Source organism: Halichoerus grypus, chromosome 5 (assembly GCF_964656455.1).
Source record: "Halichoerus grypus chromosome 5, mHalGry1.hap1.1, whole genome shotgun sequence".
NCBI classification, from domain to species: domain Eukaryota; kingdom Metazoa; phylum Chordata; class Mammalia; order Carnivora; family Phocidae; genus Halichoerus; species Halichoerus grypus.
Window position 1 is genome coordinate 41820035 of NC_135716.1, and position 16105 is coordinate 41836139.

Sequence of the window (16105 nt, forward strand, 5' to 3'; positions counted from 1 at the left end):
CCCCTTTGGATCCCTACATTTGTTTCTTTGGGGTAAACACCCAGTAGTGCAATTGCTGGATCGTATGGTAGCTCTATTCTGAATGTAGTTTTTAAAATGGAAATTCTTTCTTCCGTTTTTCCCCTTGCCATGTAACAAAATGCTACTTAAAACCAAAAAGCTGAATGTATAAATTAAAGAGGGTTTTTTTTTTTAAAGATTTTATTTATTTATTTAATTGACACAGAGAGAGAGAGAGAGAGAGAGACAGCGTGAGAGGGAACACAAGCAAGCGAAGTGGGAGAGGGAGAAGCAGGCTTCCCGCCGAGCAGGGAGCCCGATGTGGGGCTCGATCCCAGGACCCTGGGATCATGACCTGAGCCGAAGGCAGTCGCCCAACCAACTGAGCCACCCAGGCGCCCCAAAGAGGGTTTTAACTTTCCTTAAAAAGGTCTTTAAAACTCACAGTTTTTCACAAAAACCCGAGTCATATTGGCATTTTTGGAAAATGTCTATTTGATTTTAAGAAATTAATCAATTCTTGGTGCTGCAATTTAAGCCAGTAATCTAAATATATTTTAAGAGATAAGTTACACTTTTGATGAGCTCTGTGATTAGAATTTCAAACACTTAGGGGCGCCTGTGTGGCTCAGTCGTTAAGTGTCTGCCTTTGGCTCAGGTCATGATCTCAGGGTCCTGGGATTGAGCCCCAAGTTGCTCCCTGCTCAGCGGGAAGCCTGCTTCTCCCTCTCCCTCTACTGTTCCCCCTGCTTGTACTCTCTTGCTCTCTCTGTCGGATAAATAAATAAAATCTTAAAAAAAAAAAAATAGAACACTTAAAGATCTCCCATATACTCTCAAATCTGGTGATGTGAGGTCCTGTCATTTCACTGTTGCCCTCCTGTTCTCAAATTACCCAAATGTCTACATGCTGAACATGGTGCCTCCCTGACTTGATGATGGATTTATGTAGCTGTCAATTCTAGATTTATTGCTTAGCTTGGGAATGCGCTGTTTCAATAGCACGTGCCCTGCAGATCTCTCAGAACTAGCAAAAACCCTTCATTGGAAGCAAAATATTAGTCTATACTTCATATGCTTGTAATTCTGAGATTATATAGTTATTTTTCCCTGAATAAAGTTAGATTAGAAATCCAAAATGACAACAAAAATTTCTTAACTTGATCCTAACTCTGTGATATTGCTGTCTGGCAACAGCTATAGCCAAACCTATGATTTAAATTTTAAACTTAGTAAGTGAGAAATCATCTTTGAGAGCCAGAATACACAAAGCAGCAATTGCAACAATATCCTTCTACAGCACATGTTAGGAAGAACATCACAAACACATTGCCAAAATTATTAATTTTCTAGAAGAAAAACACATAAAGCAAATGTTCTTGAGGGACTAATACATATATGCCTTGAAAATGGCTTTAACTAGCAATAATGTATAATTGTTGAATTATATGCTCAAGACATTGGAGTTCTTGTTAATTCATACTTTGTTTCGTAACTAAATGTACTTGAGGAAACCAAATAATTATCTTTAAAAGCTGAAGTTCTGAGGACTCAGAATATTTTCTGGGACATAGCCCACTGCTTTATATCTAAGAATTAGACAAGGAAAGGAAAGGATGCAGGGACTGTTTGCTCTTTCTTTCTCTCCTTCATGTTTCTCATAACCAGTCATGATTTGATAAAACAATTTCACTTAGGTGATCTGTCTTCAAGTTCAGTATCTCAGACATAAACCAACCTTTCTTCCAAACTATAGTATTAAACTCTTAGCTCTTCTTTCGGATTTAAAAACCTGTGGCCATTTGGAATCTTCTCTTTTGTCCCTCCTCTAAACCCTTGTGGTCACTAAGTTCCTCCTCTGCAATGCCTCCTCTTTTTGAGCATTAAAATAAATGTTTTTACTCTTCCATTCCCATCTGGTTTGACAGGTCAAAATTCAAATTAGTTTTAGGTCAACCTTGTTTTTTATGTGTTTCCCCTCATCTTCCCCACAATTTAAGTAGAGACTCTGTTGCTGGTAGATTTTTCAAAAACTTGACCCAACTGGTGTAATTCTTACTACCCTTCCCAAGTTGATAGCACCTTTTCTCAGATACCTCTTCACTGCCTCTCTATCCCTTTTCATGATCATTCTACTTCTTGGCCTTTGTTCCATGCCATCTCTGCCCCAGCTTTGTTTTGCCTACTCAAATTCATCATATTCATCATTGAAGTCCCAGAGCAAGTCCAAGATGCTGCATTGTTTCCCCAAAGAGCACCCACATGGCCTTTTACCACTGGAAGTTCTTAGCTGGTACCTCTAATGTACATCCTGTGACTTTCCTTGTGTTCTTTCTGTGGCCTTGTGTGATCATGGCTATGTCTCCAAGAATATTTCAAACTTTTGGGGCTGAGAATATTGATGATCTTTTTCAAATTACCCACCATGTTTTGTTGGTGGTGGTAGTGATGACATTTATAGTCTCCTTCAGGATCCTGATGTCTACTCCTCCAAGTAATCTTTACATAGGAGACCATGGTTGTTGTTCATTTGGAAATCCCTCTCTTTTTCAGAGAGAGAGGATTGGTGTGTGATTACAAACGCTTCTTCTTTTGGCTTTTTAAAACAGCTTTATTGAGATATAATTTACATACTCTAAAAAGCACCCATTTTAAGTGTACAAATCGATGAATTTTAGTGTATCCACAGAGTTGTGTAACCTCCACTACAATCTAATTTTAGAATATTTTCATCACCTCCAAAAGAAACCTCGTACCCATTTTCAGTCATTCCTCTGTTGGTTGGCATTTAACACACCAATATTTTAAAATACTGAATGCAAAAAAAAAAAATAATGAATGCATTAGAACATCTCCATTCAATAGTGTGGCTATTGTTGAGGGAAAGCTATTAACCAATTTTTAATGGATTTTTAAATCTATTACAAGTTTTCCCATCACTCACCAATGCTTAAAGCTACTTGGTTAGGCACTCTAGTTGTAAAATTCTGTTTGTTTTTTGATGCATCACACCCCAATGCATAAGAACATTTGGCTGTTGTGCAATGGCAGATCATTTTTGTTTTTTAACAAGAAACTGTGTCAACAGGACAGCTAATTCAGCCATCTTGATTGAATTGATGAGTCAATTTGGTGTTTACAACACTGTTAAAAATGATTATTTGATCAAGAACATTTGTCATCTTATTTAAGATTGTCAAATAATTTGAGTGTGTGGACATAGTCTTATTATCTGCATTAATTAATTTAAAACTTGGAGAAATAGGACCTAACACACACACAAAAAAGGAAACATCTTTTTGGAGTCTAGCTGTGTGTCCAGCTCCAAAGCTCCATGTACTTCTTGAAAATTGACAATAGTAATTTAAAATATCTCATTAAACAAATGGGCTTGGTTTAGTGAGTAAAGACATGGATTCATAGATGGCAAATCAGGACCTGCTGTTACTGGAGGGAACTTAGTACTTGTGACTACGGCGAGTATTTGGAAACCATTAGTCAAAGGCTGACATTTTGATACTCATTTACTTCTTCACGGTTTTATGTGTAACCTGTTGATTTTACCTTCTAAGCATTTCTTGGATCTGTCCTCTTATAGCATCTCCCAGCAGAAGCTCTTGTGCTTGTGCTCGCTCTTGGGTTTCTGCAGCTCAAGCCTAACTCATGTTCCTGCTTCTACTCTCACACCCCTTGCCTCTAACCCCGTCCCCAAGCTGACCTCTACACGGCAGCCAGAGTGATCCTGACCCTTAAGACCAAATCCATTCAGGGCAGCTCCCTTCCATGTACTTCCACCACAGAGAGAACGAAGGGCAGGCTTCTTAGCACAGTTGATAAGGCCCTCTGTGTCCTGTGCCCTGCTCAGACCTCCTTTGCTGCCATTCCGCTGCACATTTGATGTTCTCATAACACTTTATTGCTGGATGCTTCTCTGCACACACCCTAGTATTTCATGCTTCTCCTCAAGCAGTTCATTGTGCCTGCAGTGGTTGCCCTCCCATCTTTCTTCACATGGATAATTTGGATTCATTTTTCAAGACAGTTCAGGTGTCATCTTTATTGGAAAACCTTTCCTGGACTGCAGCTTAGGCGAACGGTCCTTCACTGGTGTGCCAACTCCTTGCTATCAGGGAGCATGGTTTAGTCATCTCCATGTTCCCGGGGTCTGGCAGGAAGTACCTTATAAAAGTTTGCCGACCTGAAGGCAATTTTGTTGAAAAAGTAACTAAATTTCTTGATTCATGGATTGCTTTTGCCTTTTTCGTGCCTTCTTTCTGAATGCGTGTTCATCTCATTCTAATTTATAACCAGTGTTTTTAGAACTTGGAACCTAAGATCAAGCCTGATCTTAGGATGCAAAAAGAGAGGTAAAGGTCTGTGTGGTATTTCTTGAACTATAATAACCCTAGGCCAAAAATGCTCTTTGATAGCTTTAGTGTCAAGCTTATATCAACTCTTTATATGTTTACATTTATTTGTCGATCAGACATTTTCCAGACTGAAAGTTAGATTAACATATTAATTATTATAGCTACCATTTCTTCATTTATTAAGTACTTACTATATACCAGCCTCTGTAAAAACCCCTTTGCATTTATTATATTTAAACCTCCTATCAACAAAGGCGGAAGAAATTATTGTTCCTATTTAATCCAGGGAGACTGCATCTCAGAGAGGTTAAGTAACTTGCCAAAAGTCACACAGCTATGGATTGCATAGCTAGGATTTAAACTCTGAGGTGTTGAGCTCCAAAGCCCATGTTCTTTCCACTTAGTCTCAGTGCCTCCACGAAAGGATATTTCTGTAAGAATGAGCCCCACAAAGTAGGTACGCTGTGATAATGAGGTAGAGAGCAGGCAACAGTCAGACTACTTGGAGGGGTAAGCGTGGAATAGGTCATGACTGAGATTAGGGTGGCAGAGTGGGCGTCCCTGGTGGGAGAAAGGCAGGCCTCTTACATGTGTAAAAAAAGACACTGGCCTGCCAAAGACACAGTGTACCCAAACCCCAATTTTTCAAGTGACTGGCTCTGATGGGATACATTTTGGTGCTTGTTGCTCATCACATGAATGAGGAAAAACTACGAATGGAGGAATCCTTCCTCTGCCCCTCAGTTTTTTTTTTTTTTCCTTAGAAAGTAATGAGAAAGACAACAAAGGGAGAAATTAAAGTAAAAGGAAAAAAAAAGAGTATATATAGATTGGTAAAGAAATACAGAGAAAAGGTTGAGAAATAATTATAACAGAGCTGGGATGGGTCACCAGGCAGTTTTATATGCAAACATCAGATCTTTGGAGAAATTATTCCTTTCCAAAATATTTTGGAAGCCAAAATTATATATGCCACAAATTATTTTTCAAGAAAATCCATTTGGCTGGATTTAACCTTAGTATTTAAAGACTGGCAATCATTTTTCTTATTTACACTTTATGATTTTTTGAGGTTTTATTTTCTCAAGATTTGACCATATTATTAAAACAAATGGAAACACATGGATTTCTCCCAGATGGTGTGAGCATTGCTTTATAATTTGGTTAGCATGTAGAGGTGATAGAGTGTTATTTCATTTTGTTTATAAACTGGGTGTGGATGTTCAGTTTTAAAATGAACATCATTTGTGAAAGTTGTTATATCACTTGCTTCTAGAATTTTTACAATAAATCAATTTCTTCTATCTTTTTGGTACGGAGTTAAAACTTTCTTGTAGGTGAGCTTTTTCCCAGTATAAAGGCAGATTTGAATTCACAATCTTTTTGACATTAAAGAAAGGGTAAGTGTATTGATAAATTGTGTGATAAATGGTTGTATAGAAACCATTGACAGACATTGCATGGTGAGTTACAATTTAAAATAAGGCTTAATTTTCATATATATATATTCATTCTTGTAAATTAGACTCAATCACATGCCTTTGCTTTTAGCTACATATCTGTGTAAAATAGTACATTTGGAAGTAGTTTATTTTAAAATGAGACAAAATTTAAAAATTTGACTTAGAGCAAAATTGAACAATGGGGAGAATGAACTTCCTTTGACCTGGGGTAAATGAAAAAGTGATTTCAACCAAAAATAACGTTTCTCCCTATAGAGCAGGAAGGTAATATATGGAGATACCTTTGCAGCATCCAGACGTGTGATTTCAGGATGCTGCCAGATGTTATATGGGCTCCAGGAGACCTCACAGAATTGGGGAGAAAGTGTGGAAAATGCTGCCTGAGCCACACACAAGGCGGACCGTGGACCAATAAGAAAAGATTGCTGCATAAATCAAGATGCTCTAAGAGGAGGCTTAGGAGTGTCCAGTGCTTGCCTTAGTTTACCCCCATCAAATAGGAGGCAAGGCCAGGTGGAGTGAGGAGAACCAGATCCCAAACATACTCCTAATCTCTTTCCTTCTCCTCTTCCCCTTGGATGTGGGACGAAACGGCATGTACAGCATTCACTTCAATTTAAATTTCAGGCCATAATGATATGACTACAATGGTTAGGCCTACCACTTATTATATTCTCCTGTTATATATGGGCCAATTTTTTCATTTATTTCTTCATTTCTTCCTTCCTTCCTTCGTTTAGGTATTAAACATTAATTGCATTATCATTTTGCGAGGAGCTGATGGTGAGACAAGGCAGGGACCCAGCCTGCAAGGAACCTCTGAATGGGTCCCTGCCTTGGGGGGCACTGCTCTTGGCATTCGGTCTAGTTGGGGATATACTCAGTAAAGTCGTAAATTGAACAAATAAATTGTCGCTCATCGGGATGGCTGCCGTGAAAGAAACGAACAGGACCATAATGATAGAAAACAATGCTTGACAGCCTTTTTGAGGAGGGGACATAGAGGCTCACACTGAGAGTAAAGAGGAGTCAGCTTTGCAAAGAAGGGGAGAGAACATTCCAAGCAGAGGGAATAATAGCCTGTGCAAAGGCCTGGATGTTTGCCCTCCTTGAGGTGTGAAGGAGTGTGGTATTTTCAAGGCACAGAGAGATGACTTTTTTCTTCCACAGCTGGAGGCGTGAGTAAGGGAGAGAATGGCATGAACCAGGAGGATGGGGAGATGCACGCCAGCCAGCTTATGCAGGGTCTTTTAAGGACAGGTAAGGAGCTTGGATTTTCTTTGAAATGAAATGCGAAGTCATTTAAAAGGGCTTACTTAGGGGTGAAATTTGAACTAATTTAGGTTTTAAAAAGAATGCCAGGCCTGCTGTGTGAAGAACAGATGGAGGTGGGCAGAAGAAGGAGGAGAGCCATCAGGAGGCTCCTGAACCGGGCTGGGTGAAAGGGCTGTGCCGGACACCCACCAGTGTCCGGTGGCGGTGGCGGTGGCGGCGGCGGCGGAGGCGGAGGTGAACACGCCAGGCTGGGGCAGACTGCAGCGAGCGCCTGCATGCCCGATTCTGGGGCTGTTTTCTGCTTCCCATGATGCCCAGCTCTGGAGCCCTGCAGCGTGGGGAGCACAGTTTGAAAATCACAAATCCGTGTATCATACATGTAAAAACGAGGTTGACTGACGTTTTCAGAGACGTAACCATCATTTGACTCGACTGATCTGATGACCTAGTGGTGGGGTCTAGGGTTCTTCTGAAGCCAAGATCCTAGTTTGTCATATTCAAAGGTGACAAGACACTTTTCGATGGTGGGAGTATATTTATTGAGGTACACAAAAACTAGACCACACATATTTTATTTAAAGTATTCTTCGGAGGAAATACTTTCCAAATCCTTGACTTTCAGTCTTTTGATTGAAATCTCATGATTGGAAGTCAAGATCAAGGGGACGACCTGAGCAAAGGAAAAGTCCATCAGGAGAAAGAGCAAAGAGAAATTGAATCAGTGATTGAATGGCATGCACACACACACACATACACACACACACAATCAATCAAACTAAGTCATGATGCCGGGCTTGATCTCAATTTTGAAAAACTATCGACCCCTCTCTCAATGAGCGGCATTTGGGAGAGGAAGACAATGGTGTTTTGCTTTTCAGGCTTTAGGCAGGTTGTGCTTCTGTATTTTTGCTGCAGTAACACATGTCCTGATGGAGCGCAGGCTTGATTATTGTAATTCTCTTTTAGTAGGACTTCCAGCAGGGCTTTTCTGTCACTTGCTGCTCATGCAGAATGCAGCAGCACATCTGCTGGCTGATTGGAGAATGGGCAATCAGATTACCCCATCCTGTATAATTTGGTATGTGTGGGTCACTGAGGACTCTGGCGATGTTTCTTTGTTTCTCTCTGTCTCTCTTTCTCTCTCTTTTTAAAAAGGATGAAAATTGCATTTCCTCCATATCCAAGCCTATCTATTTTCACAATCATTTATCTTTTCTTTTTTCTTTTTTTTTTAAGATTTTATTTATTTATTAGAGAGAGAGGTGAGAGAGAGAGTGCAAGAGGGGGTAGGGTCAGAGGGAGAAGCAGACTCCCCGCTGAGCAGGGAGCCTGATGTGGGACTCGATCCCGGGACCCTGGGATCATGACCTGAGCCGAAGGCAGTCGCTCAACCAACTGAGCCACCCAGGCGCCCAATCATTTATCTTTTCTTAGAATTGTGAGGCAGTTTACCTACTCTCAAGTCACCTGTCATTTTAGGCTAAAGGTGTATCCATATGCTGTTTTTCATATGATGACAGGAAAAAGAATGAGACTATGTGGTAAGATTATGAGGCACTGTTTTAATAGATTTTATTCCTACTTAGTGAAAGAAGCTTATATCCCATGGAAGTATGAAGAGTTTCTCTTCTATTCCATCTATTCTATTCTATTCTATTCTATTCTATTCTATTCTATTCTATTCTATTCCATTCCATTCCATTCCATTCCATTCCCTTTTATTCCATTTCTTCCTTCCACTCACGGATTCTTAAGCTTGCCAACAGCCTGGAAGAGGGAGACAGCTGCTGTGACCATTGCAGCTTTGCTGGTGGTTGGTAATGTCGCTTTTGACCCACATGGTTAGTGAATATTGGAAAAACTGTGGATGGGGAGGTCAAGTCAGAGTCATGACCCTGTGGACTTCTCGGGACTGCCAGGTGCCTCTGCTTGTTGTTCCATGAGCATCCTAGTTTAAGGTTGTTCGGAATGGTGGGAAATCGGATTGGAAGAAAGATGAGCCATTTGTGTGCACAACGCTGGGCTCCTCCCCAGAGGGGAAATGTAAGACAAGGCGCACAGGTCGGGGACACACATCCAGCCTTCAAGGCCAGGTGGTCATTGGACCTCTGGTTTCCTTCACTGGCAAGTTTACTGATGTTAAATTGAGTGTGGGGGGAGGACAAAAAGATTGGAAAGGGTGGCAGGCTGCCCAAATGGTAGATTCCAGTCACCGCAGGTGCCCCCACAGGTAGAGGCACCTCTCCTCTACTCTCTAGGGAGAGTACCTCGGGGGGCATCATTCATAACTCACCGTTTCCTAATTGTCTGCTATTTTCTGGATAAGGAAATCAATCTTTCTCTATGGTCTTTTATAGCATTTAGTTTATTTATTCTTTTGAAACTTTTAGTCACTACTGTCAGTGCTCGTTTAACTTTTCAAAAGACAAAAACAAGTTTGAGGAAGGAAATAGAGCTCTTGTAGAAACTGTAATTTTCATAATTAAGCACTAGTGTAATTTGCTAGAGGCGTGGACTACCTGGTTGTAGGCTGGGGTGGAAACCCTAGCCCTGAATCACAGCACCAGTGTCTCTGTAGGCAGGTTCCTTTACATCTCTGCTCTTCGGTGTCTTCATGTGTAAAATGTGGATAATCATATCATCCTCTCAGTGTTGCTGTGAGGATTAAATGAGATGATAATTGTGAAGCTCCTGCCAGCACCTTTTCCTGCCTCCTTCAAAGTTAACCTTGGTTCTGTCAAGGAATAGAGTTAATTTTTTTCTGTTATTTAAGTATAATTTCTTTCTTTTGTGATGCATTTTCATCTTGGGAAATAGCTTTATTCAAGCAAGTTTCTCCCTCCCTCCCTCCTTCCATCCTACCTTCCCTCCTTCTTTTTTTTCCCCAAAATCCAGATAGGTCTGTTTTTTTTTTTAAGATTTTATTTATTTATTTATTTGAGAGAGACAGAGAGAGTGAGAGAGCATGAGCAGGGTGAGGGGCAGAGGGAGAGGCAGACTCCCCGCTGAGCAGGGAGCCCAATGCGAAGCGGGACTGGATCCTGGGACTCCTAGATCATAACCTGAGCCAAAGGCAGATGCTTAACTGACTGAGCCACCAGGCACCCTCGTTCCTTCCTTCTTTCCCTCTTTCCTTCCAATACATTAGTCAAGGTAGGCAGACACAAAGTCTTTTCTAATTAGTCTAAAGACCAGATTAGTGATTATGTGACTATAGTAAACTAATCAAATTCTATGATAAATTTGTGAAAAACGTTCACTTTAACGTTCTTTTGTCTTTTATTTTATTTTATTTTTTTAAAATTTTTTTATTGTTATGTTAATCCCCATACATTACATCATTAGTTTTAGATTTAGTGTTCCATGATTCATTGTTTGTGCATAACACCCAGTGCTCCATGCAGAACGTGCCCTCCTCAATACCCATCACCAGGCTAACCCATCCTCCCAACCCCCTCCCCTCTAGAACCCTCAGTTTGTTTTTCAGAGTCCATCGTCTCTCATGGTTCTTCTCCCCGTTCTTTTGTCTTTTAAAACAGAGTAGTGTACCTGAAAATTTATCTTCTACAAATACAGTGGAAGCATTATGTGAGAGACTAACACAGACTCTAATATAGAGTGAGGTCTAAGAAAAGCCAGAGAAGAAGGAATCCTAACGAGTAAGCATTTTAATGGATGCACTGTTCCACTGAGATCAGAGAGTGGTTAGTAGAGAGAAGTAGGCTGGCTGTAATTAGTGTTGGATGCTTAAAGCAAGGAGGTCTTATTTCATGGAGCAGGGAAAGCCATTCTTGCTGTGTAAATATCATCGCTTCTGTTGGAATAAACTGTACAGTGTCAGTCTCAGCTTGGTGATCAGAGAACCTCATTCTTGGGACACTTCTGAACCAAGGAGTACTAAAGCTCTTGAGAGAGTGTGAACGGCAAGGTTAAAACCCTTGGCTTTATAGACTTACAGTGATACATTGGTGGGTTTTGTTAGAGAATAGATTTAATTGGTTTTTGGAGGGACTTCAGTTTAAATTTGGACTCTCCAAGCCAGGAGTCCTTTATTTGGCTGTTCCTTATAAATAAACAGGTCCTCAGGGAAGCCATCTTCTAGTCAGAACCTATGGGGCAGGGAGCCCCTCATTGAAGGCATTGTTTCTTGTGGGTCCTTTATTTGGCTGTTCCTTATAAATAAACAGGTCCTCAGGGAAGCCATCTTCTAGTCAGAACCTATGGGGCAGGGAGCCCCTCATTGAAGGCATTGTTTCTTGTGGGTGAAGGGCATGTGGCCATAGGATGCTACATTACAGTATTTTCTTAAACAGTTAGAGGAGATTTGCCTATGGTTTATACTCAGAAGTAACACAGTATTTTGGCGGCATATATTAGAATTAGTCACTTCATGAATTTTAATATGAGTGTGAAAAAAAAAAAAGCTTTGTGGCATGTCGCAGCCTGTGGCTTCCCCAGGACACGTCCATGTGGGAAGTCTGACAGACACTGCTATGTCTGAAGGAGACGTTGTCTAATGGCACCCTCGAAGGCAGCAGTAGGCTGCAGGTGGTGGCAGGACTTGAGGAAATCGCTTTCTCTTTGGGATTTGGAAAGGAGATGCCAGGAAGGATAGGACCTGAGGCTTGGAAGGAATGGGGTGAGCTCAGAGGCATCCTAGACAAGTGTCTAGATTGTTGTGATTAATATGCTTCCCAACTCCTTTACAAAAACATTTCTGAAGATCCCTAAGGGAATTTATATGGATCACATGGGGTTTTTAAAAAATATGCCTAATATACATCATGGTGACTATAGTTAGCAATACTCTATTGAATATTTGAAAGTTGCTAAAGGGTAGATCTTAAAAGTTCTCATCATAAGAAAAAAAATGTAACTGTGTAGTGATGGATAATTAAATTTATTATGGTAATGATTTTGTGCTGTGTATACATATATGAAATCATTATGTTGTACACCTAAAATTAAGACAGTGTTAATGTCAGTTATGTCTCAGAAAATATGCCTAATAAATTATCTTCCAACTCATAATATCATAGGTGGATCAAGTCCACAAAACCTTTTAAGTGATCAGTATAGCCTTATAGAAATAGTTGGATTCATAGAGAATTTTTGTTTTGAGATTTAATTAATATTTTTATGAATGTGTGTGATTAATTTCATTTCTTTCACAGTTTTTTTTTAAAGTAGGTTCCATGCTCGCGTGGAGCCCAATGCAGAGCTTGAACTCATGACCCCGAGATCAAGACCCCAGCCGAGATCAAGAGTCAGACGTTTACCGGACTAAGCCACCCAGGCACACCTTTCACAGTTTTTTGTTTGTTTGTTTTTCTTTTTTTTACAGTGTGTGTGTGTGTGTGTTTTCATTTATGGAAATGGCCAAAGAACTTACTGAAAAACAGAGAGTACGGATGGCTTGGGTTTTAGTTCAGCTCTGACTCAGATCTCGTGACCGTGCGAAAGTCACTTCACTTCTCCCGTCCTCAGTTACTTCAATCATAAAATGAGAGAACTGATACAGGTTCTTGGATTTGTATGGATATTTATGAAATAAGTGATGCTGCTTGTATGTGAATATGCTGTTAATGTGTCTAGACCATTGCTTATCCTTTCCACTCACCGTCATGAAGGGGATACTTACGTGGAGGAGTGGGATAGGAACGTGGAGGGGGGTGAGGGGACAGGTAGGGCAGGAGAGGGAGCGTGGTGTGGATGCAGACGTGGTGTGCCGGGAGCCGAGGATGTTACTAGCACAACTCTCTGCACTCGTGGTCCAAAAAATTAAAGCAAAAGAAGAGAGATTTGGACCAAGTGAGCAGTTCCTAATCTGTGTACTCACATCAGCTAGCAATATTGAAAAAACAATGTTTGGGAATTGATAAATCATATTTAGTAAGGATGTTAAAAATTTAGCGTGATGCATTACCTTCTTTTTATAAACAAATGACATTCAAATATATAAAATACAGGGAGCATATATTACCCAAAAAGGAGACAGTTCCTTAAATTCAACAAATACATCTTTTGGGAGACTCATCCCATTGTCCTTATTTTTCCGATTTTTTCTTGGCTTGGTAAAAAAGGTATCTTGCATGGTCACAGGCCCCATGGCTGGCATTTAGAAACCAGTGAGCGTAGTTTCTGAGAGAGAACTATCATGTGAGTGCTCTCCTAGGCTGATTTAAAATCCCGAGAGTCTAATGTGTAGTGGTGCTAGTAATGCAGGGACTGGAGGGGAGGAAGAGCTCCTTGCTTGTTGCCTTCTTGGGACACCAGCCGAGCTGCTCTGTGTGTATGGAGGGAATGCGTGCATGAGCGCATGTGCCTTTGCAAACAGTGGGGAGCACTGAGATGGAACCTTTGCAACCCTGCTGGGATTATCATCTTTAGATCCAGTTTTACAATTAAAAGGGTATGAATATCATAAATAAACTGATGGTGATTTACCTTGCTTTTTTTATTTCATTTCCTGGAGTTTTATGACTTGAGTTTTGTGAAAATCTTCATTATCAGTCGGCGGGTAGCCCACCCATCTAAGATTATTTGTGGAGTGTCTGAGAAATAATTTTTCCCCAAGGAAGTCCAGCATTGACATAGCACTGATTTAATTGTTAAACAATTCTGCTTATTTTTCCATAGGCTTTTGGCCACATTGTAGCCTTCCGGTGTTCTGAGGGCGATCCCTAGCATTGTAGTAGTATTGTCTGTGTGAATCAGTCTACACTTGAGTGGGAGAGCCTGCTTTCAGGGGACTCAGTCTCCCCTTTGTGTTTGGGGGATGATCACAACCAGAGAGTCATCTCCTGGAGGCAGAAATAAGCACATCCTTCTTTCTGCCCTGTCATGATTCTCTAATCGTGAACGACCAATGTCTATCTAGAATGTGAACTTCCTACTACCAGAAGCCATGATTTCTTGTTGTAAAGTTGTAGTATGTATAGTGGCCTAATAATCAACATCCCTTGAGAAGAAACTAGAAAGCACCTTGGATTATTTTTGTTAGTACATGCATGTCCTCTAAGCTTTGGCCTTTTTCTGCTCAGTCCTTTTGGCAGGCAAGGGGCCAAAGTTAGTCTTGGCCCAAAGGCACACCACAGTGGGAAGAGGGTGAGGGAGGGATGTGTCTTCCCTTGTTTAAAGTCACACAAGGACCTTAAAAGACATCTCTCTGATGTCTATACCAGGTTACTCTTTCCCTCTATGAGGGATGTTAAGTTCATTAAGTGGAAATTTTGTTGTACTCAACTCCAACTGAATGTTGTATGTAATTGAATTTACTGTCTATATTTTTTTCTTTTGGTGAAGAGAGGGCTCCTTAAAGATGGGGAAGCAAAGGAAAGGGGCGCGTGATACCCTGAAAAGGTAGCAGCCTAGGAAAAATGATATGAGTGAGTTTGTTCAGCTTGCTTCCTGAACTCAGTTTCTTAGCCCGCCACTCTGTTCTGAGTTCTTGTTTTTGGACTTATCTTTCCTCAACCCCATTCATATCGCCATCTTCCCCATCTTAACCAGTATTGGTGCAAATCTCAACTCTGCTATTTGAGCTTCTCCATGATTCCTCTTCACATGTATTTACTGAGCACCAACAATGCATCAAGCATGGTGATAGGGCCTGGATATAAGAAAAAGATATAAACCCCATCTTTGATGAGCATGGATTCTTGTGCAGGAGAGGGATGGATGGTGTAGGAGGAAGTTCTGGAGTCCGGGAAGGCTTTGCAAAGGAGGTGAAGCCCATCTTGAGGGAGTGGACTTCATCAGACAAAAGGGATTTCCAAGGAGAAGGAACTGTGTGAAGAGGGATGAAGGGGCACCAACTTGAGAGGTGGCATCAATTCAGAAGTTAGCTCAGGGTGACTTGAGGATGGGTGTCGGTAAGAGTGGCTGCAGGGAGGCTTGACAGGTGGGGAAGAGGCAGTGGCTGGAGCCAGGCCCCCTCACTGTGGATCTCACCCTCCCCAGCAGAGAGCCTCAGCACTGAGCACACCTGCCTTGTGCCCTCTTGTTCCTTTTCCCAGCTGGGGGGAGCCCTAACTCACATTTTCCCCTCACTCGGAGTGTGCCATTTCCCCAGATCTTCCTGTCTCTTAAGGCACATTTCTCATGCCACGTGCTCTAAAGAGACTTCTTGACTTCTTGGGCCTTCTGTGCAATGCCTTCTGTTTCTAAACTTCTTTTTAGTGGTAGAATTTACATAATATGAAATTGACCATTTTAACCATTTCTAAGTGTACAGTTCTGTGGCATTAAGTACCTTCACGTTATTGGGCACCGTCACCACCACCCATCTCCAAAACGTTTTCATCTTCCCAAACTGAAACTCCGTGCCCTTAAATACCAGCCCCGCCCCCCCTTTCCCATTTCCTCCAGCCCTGACAACCACCATTCTATTCTGTCTTCTGTCTGTGACTGATTACTTTAGGAACTGGAATCTTTCACTTAGCATAATACCTTCAAGTTTCATTCATGATGTAACATGTATCAGAATTTCCTTCCTTTCTAAGGCTAAATAATATCCTATTGTATGTATAAACCACCCTTCATTTATCCATTCATTCCTAGATGGACACTTGGGTTGTTTCTGCCTCTTGGCTGTTGTGAATAAGACTGCTGTGAACATGGGTGTACCAATATCAGCTTGAGTCCCTGAGTTCACTTCTTTGGGGGTGTTCCTTTACTTTGATTATTTATTTATTTATTTATTTATTTGTTTGTTTGTTTTAGAGAGGGAGGAGGGAGGGGCAGAGGGAGAGAGAGAATCTCAAGCAGGCTCCATGCCCAGTGCGGAGGCCGACGTGGGGCTCAGTCTCCCAACCCTGAGATCATGACCTGTGCTGAAATCAAAAGTTGGACGCCTAACCGACTGAGCCACCCAGGCGCCCCAGTGTTCCTCTACTTTTAAAAGGTTATTTTAGTCTGTGTTACACAATTTGGTATGAAATCATTTATTGTCTCCTTGATCGGCGATACTGTTTTATCATACTTTGGAACACCTCC

General features: G+C 41.1%; 1 protein-coding gene across 9 annotated transcripts in view; it reads left to right on the forward strand.

Annotated features, from left to right (window-relative positions):
* Positions 1 to 16105, forward strand: part of LOC118518598 (uncharacterized) — a 284505-nt gene that overhangs the window by 7227 nt on the left and 261173 nt on the right. For 8 of the 9 annotated variants that reach the window (XR_013447795.1, XR_013447794.1, XM_078072234.1 and 5 more), the window contains exon 2: positions 7004 to 7093. Coding sequence is in view for 6 of the 9 variants with exons in the window: in XM_078072234.1 (XP_077928360.1) it covers positions 7004 to 7093 (90 nt within the window). In the remaining 3 variants the exon portion in view is untranslated. Of the gene's footprint in view, positions 1 to 7003; positions 7094 to 12282; positions 13555 to 16105 lie in introns of those variants that run through there. The other variant, XR_004908781.2, reaches the window with a different exon arrangement.